General features: G+C 36.3%; 1 protein-coding gene across 1 annotated transcript; it reads left to right on the top strand.

The window, feature by feature from the left end:
- Nucleotides 1-14: 14 nt before the first annotated feature.
- LOC110032163 lies at nt 15-870 on the top strand. The gene is made up of 2 exons (XM_020735698.1): nt 15-462; nt 619-870. The coding sequence occupies exons 1-2, from the start codon at nt 114-116 to the stop codon at nt 663-665; spliced, it is 396 nt and encodes a 131-aa protein (XP_020591357.1). The 5' UTR covers nt 15-113; the 3' UTR covers nt 666-870.
- Nucleotides 871-5,989: the final 5,119 nt, after the last annotated feature.

Here is a 5,989-nt window from a genome sequence, read left to right as displayed (position 1 = left end):
GGGAAAGAGAAGGGGTGGGAAGGGGAAGGTGGCGTCCCTGCACTCGCTTACCACCGGTGCTTCCTTCGCTTCGAGGAAGATTTGGAAAGGAACGGGTGCCACAAAGAAGAGGGATGGTGACGAGTTCGTCGCTGTCACCGATCCTGGCTTCCTCCCTCGGGTTGAACCGCATCAAGACGAGTTCAGGGCCACTGCCTCGGGAGGCTTTACGGGAAAGCAGGATCACCGGAATTGGGAGCAGCAACCTTAGAAGGGAGGGGAGCTGCTTCACTTCCTCTTCGGCGGGCACGGCTGCGCCATCCGCTTCGGCTCTTTCAGGAGCTGGGAAGAGTAGCACGAAGAGGAAAGATTCTCGGGGGCTTGAGACGGTTCCGGAGGTGCATGTCAGCTCGTGGGCTGATCAAGGGAGGAGTCAGTGCGATCGCACTCTGCTGAATGAAGTAACATTGGCTACTTCTATAGGTATGCTTCCTCCCTCTCTATGCTGATTATGTTTTTGATACATGTGCATTTATGGGTTTTCACTGCTTTCATGGCTGCCTGCCGGTTGCCCCTTCGAAAAAAATCCAAATTGTTTCTTTTTTGGTAATTTATGAGAATGCCTGTAAATTTTTGCAGGAAAGTATGACTTGCAATCAGTTGTCACCATTGAAACAACTCAGTGATCTGCTTTTTTTGTAATCCACGAGAATTTTTGGTAAGTAATGAAGGATGATCAAGTATCATTGTAGCTCTTCCCAAGAGCATGTAGAAGTGTTAGTTCACCGTGTCAGGTGTCACATTGAGATTTCAGGTCCTGTTAATAATGATTGTTTTTAAATTATTTTTTAGTCAATGTATAGAATCGTCAAAACATATACCTATGAATGCATTGCCCTGCTCTTGATAAAGCCATTCTGAGTTGCCAACTTTCGAGGGTAAAGTTATTGCTGTTTTTTTTTCTAAATGTTTGTTCTAGCCTGTTCTTAGATTTATTCGTGAGGCTGTTACTTATAACTCAAGTTAGACTATGGCGTTGTGTGTTTAATCAAAATTTGAGGCTGTTCTGGATTTCTTGAATATGGAGCAAGTCGTTCTAAAATTATATCATGTCAATTTGGGCTTAAGAATATTAGTATTTTCCAGCTTTGGTGATTTTTCTTTTGAGCAAAACAATTCATTGAATTTCACATGGAATTATAATTATTATTATTTTATTTTATTATCCTTCTCTTAGATAAGGTTCCAAGAGTTCTTTGAAGGGTTCTAGAAAAGAAAGGTGTTAATATGACATTCAAGTCATTAAAGATATGTATTCTATAGCTACTAATTGTGTTCGAACTGAAGGAGGATTGACCTAGTAATTTCCTATTTTAGTTGGATTACATCAGGGATCGGCTTTAAGCCCATATTTTTTTGCTTTAATCATGGATGCTCTTACTAGACATTTGCAGGATGATGTATGTTGGTGTATGTTTTAGCTAATGACGTCCTTCTTGTGGATAAGACTAGAGAAAGAGTTCAAGAAAAATTTGAATTATGGAGGTCTACATTGGAGTCTAAAAGCCTTCGTTTGAGTAGATTTAAAACTGAATACTTGGAATGTAATTTTAGTAGTAGCAACTTTAGTGACAGATTTGCAACTATGGGTGATCAAATCATTAAAACTGTGTGAATTTTTTAGATATGTCAGGTCTCTTGCTCAAAGTGATGATATAGATGGGGATGTTATTAGTAGAATTCAAGTTGGTTGAAGTAGAGGAATGTATTAGGCCTATTGTGTGATAGAAAAGTACCGCTTAGACTTGAAGGAAAATTTTATAAGATGGCGGTGAGACCTGTAGCGCTTTATGGTGCAGAATGTTGACCTTTAAAAGAGAATCATAAACCATAGCTAAGTGTTGCTGAGATGAGAATGCTTAGGTGGATAAGTGTCTTAACACTTAGAGATAAAATGTGAAAAGAATCTTTCTGTGAAAGGGTTGGTGTAGCTCCAGTGGCAGACAATATTAGTGAGAATCATCTTAGATGGTTTGTTCATATTAAATGCGGTTCATCTGATGATCCGTTTAGGAGAGTAGATGTTTTATGTTCGACATATGTTAAGAAAGATAGATGTAGACCTAGAAAGACTTGAGCATATTGTATAGAAATTAATCTCAATCCATTAGAGTTAAATGAAAATACGACACTTAATAAGACACAATGGAGAAAAAAGATTCTTGTAGCCGACCTCACTTAGTGGGATAAAAGCTTGTTGTTGTTGTTGTATCCTTCTCTTAGATATTAGAAATGATTTTTGTGATTCTTTCATTGATTGGGGGCACTATTGGAGTTAAAATTTGTGTCAATCAAAATTTAGAAGTTTTCTATAGTTATGAGAAGGTGAAGTTTCATTTAATTTTGAATAATCATCTTGTTTGATAAACCATAGCTAAAATAACTTATGTGCATCCAAAAGGTCAAAGAACAAGGAATATTTTTGACTATGTTATAGGCTTTTTAATGACCAATAGGTTTAGGCATTCAATGCTATTGTCAAATTATGTGTTAGTCAGGCAAGTGGCTCAATGGTGTCAACATGGACTTCTGCATTCCCAACCTCTTTTGCTAAATTTTTATAATTTTTATTTAAATTAATTAATGATTTTAAATGTGAGACTATTTTGAATCATATTTGAGGAGTCAAGGGACCAAGTATGACATCCTAAATAGTTTTGATCTAGGATGACAACCCATAAATATTCGGGGACCATTTTGAACATTTCCTTTACTCTTTTTAAAATATATTTTTAATTCCTTAATAGCTGCTCTTATCACATAATACTTTGGGGTATTTTCTACATTTTAACCTTTAAACTTTACCTTTGGAAGTTATGTTCTCATTTTGTTTACAATATTACCAAGTCAATTGAAACTTTCACTTAGATATCAACTTCTGTTCTAAAAATATTACTAAGGCCCTCAAAAACTTTATATCATACAGATTGTTAATTGAAATTCATTTCAATAATACTTTATACTGTAAAGAAAAATCATATTGTTGTTTGTTAGCTATTTTTTTGGTTCTTGAACTCTTTGTTAGGGGATAAATGCATCTAGGTGGATGAAACTAAAAGTTCTGAAGGCTCCTTGGGATGATTTTCTACATTGTCGTCCTTGCTAATAAACTTATTCTTTTATGTGATCAACATCAGGTCATCAGTCTCTAAATCTTTATTTATTTATTTATTTTTTTGAGTGCTTCTATGTAACTCATTGTATAGTTTCTTGCCCTTCACAGCATTTTAGTTTTATTTTGTCTATGAATTAGATACAAGGTTTTCTAAACAATCTCGATCCACATTTCTGATGAGCACCGCCTTCTACAAATCATGTGGGGTACCTGTTGATTTTTGTTTCCACCTTACTTGTTTTTCCATGGACTCATTATTTCATAAAACTTTTATTTGAATATCCATTTGAAATATAGGTAGCTCTATATGACTCTATATTAATGAATTTGTATATCCAAGAACTGTAAGCGCCTTGCTAGTTGTTATAGGCAGTGCCTTCTTATGGTTAGAAGTGAAGGGGTAAACGCATGATCTTGCAGGAGTGTTGCTCCTTTTTTTTCTTCATCCATTTCATAACCATATGTGGACAGATAAAACCTGACTACTTTGATGCTGCATCTTCATGAATCCTATTCTGTATTATTTTCTTTAACTAAATGATTTATCCTTTTTACTAGTTAATAAGCAAGTTATTTTCATCAGCTCCACTATTCTCTCCATTTTTGTGCTGTTATTTTATCTTTCCACCTATACTTTTACTGCTTTAGCTCTCCAACATGCGTGTACCACCTTAATCTGCTTTCTTTTTCCTTGACTGAGGTTTCCATTCAAGCGGTCAAACACTGTAACAGAGGAAATATCTATGTTAAGCTTTCTTACTAACCTGTTAACTGCTAATATTATATAAAAAGAGTCACGTGATAGACTGCAACGGTCCTAGCGAAAGCTATTGTAAGATTTCGTCTTATGGTTTCTCTGAAGAACATTTTGTTTGAAACTCACAAGCACGCATTGAAAGAAACATGGTTGCCTTCTTATTTTTATTTTAATATCCTAATGAAGCACCGGGGAGGCTTTTCCGGCTATGGTTACATAAGAAGGTGTATTATGCTTAATGAATGCTTGCATGCACGTGCACATAGGTTATGAAGAACTATAACGAAAAATAATTTGTCTAAAGGTTTATTGACTTGCTTTTAACCAATTCTTAATCATTCTAGACACGGTTTAAAATCGTGCAATATGTGGCTTGTCTCTATGCATTTTTTAATAATTCATAATGAGGCTTTCTCCCATTATATACTACATGAAGCTCATAAAAAGAGTCACGTGGTTAGTTGAAAGGAATTCATGAAACTATTCAGGGAATTGTTTGTACCCCTATCCACTCGACGATAAATGTAGGATAGGTTCATCAAGTTAAGGCAAGGAGAAAAGACGGTCATGATGCAGTAAGAAGCATAATTCGTAGCACAACTGAGGTATGCGCCACAGTTGTTTACTACTGCAAAGTAAAAATGTTACAAATTCCTTTCAGAATTAAAGATTTGATCAGACAGCCGTTGGTACTTTAGGGATCGATGAATATTTGATATTAATTGAATGAGCTAAAAGAGTGAAGATTGACTATCAGCTTACTCAAAAGCGTAAGGAGACGCACAAGAGAAAGACTATAGAAGAACATGTAGATCTATTCGAAGGAACTAATAAGAAGTCCAACAATAATTCAGGCGGCTTTAGCAGAGGTAAGACTCATAGTACTAGCGTCACTCGTGTCAAATGCAGAAGACAACATAAAGGGGAATGTTTGACGGGCTTTAACACTTGCTATTGGTGCCGCCAACCTGGTCATATAATAAAATATTGTCTATCTCTTGGCCAAAAGAGCGTTGAAAATTAGAAATCAGGTGGAGCTTTGTCACATAAGACTGCAGGTGAACAGATGAAGATAGAGTCTATTGCTTTAGCTCCTATCCAAGGTTAACCAAGGCAATCTGTTCTACCTCGAGTATATTCTCTTGCTTATAGTATGTCTGAAGAACCTACTACTGTTGATGGTGATGAGGTTCAATTTGTTCGACGATTTCTTATATAATAGTATTTCCCTAGCATAGTTTCTTGTTTCAACATTGTATTCCGAAGTATAGTTGAGTCGCCTTGGATTGAGTCTTTACCTTTATAGTGATTACTTTTCATATTATTGAATGACCCCTAGTTTCATGGATAACAAATGTTGACCTGCTTATGGAGAAGCAACTTGAGGTCTGTTTATAATATTTGATGACTAAATTTTTGTAAGTGGTGAAGATTGTAATGGTTTTGTTACACAGAGGAATGGGAAACGACAAGTCGAGGAAGAGGGAGGGGTTGGGTAAATGAACAGAAAGGAGATGAAGCGAGGTGTTGACAGTTAGAGGGAGATGAATCGAGCAGTCGAGAACTTAGAGGACACTTTCGTTCTATAAAACATTGCTAAGAGGAAGATAATGCAAGTCCAAAGAAGAAGAAGAAAAAAGAAGAGAAAGGAGAAGGGGCAAGGAAAGTTGCACCTCACCTGCGTGGAAAGGTCGAACGTAACAGAAGAGACGACATCAGTGGTGAGCAGAGGAGGCGTCGACGTTGAGTATTCGTGCAGGAAGGAGCTGAAGTTGAGCCAACGATGTCGTGCTCGCGAGCAGAGAGGAGGCGGCGTTAGAGACGGCAGTATCATCAGGTAGTGATCCTCGCGTGTGTTGGCGTGCAAAGGAGGAGACGGAGTTGGGTGTGTTTCTGCAGTGTGAAGGATACATTTAGGGCAACCGAGGTAAACCTTAAATTGATTTAATAATATATATATATATATATATATATATATATATATATATATATATATATATATATATAATAAGTAGAATGACAAAGTAAAATATGAAAAATTAATAATTGATGTAAAGTTAGTAGTTAATTAAAATAAT

This window comes from Phalaenopsis equestris, unplaced genomic scaffold, assembly GCF_001263595.1.
Source record: "Phalaenopsis equestris unplaced genomic scaffold, ASM126359v1 Scaffold000878, whole genome shotgun sequence".
Lineage (NCBI taxonomy): Eukaryota > Viridiplantae > Streptophyta > Magnoliopsida > Asparagales > Orchidaceae > Phalaenopsis > Phalaenopsis equestris.
This window is presented reverse-complemented; position numbering and strand designations above follow the sequence as displayed.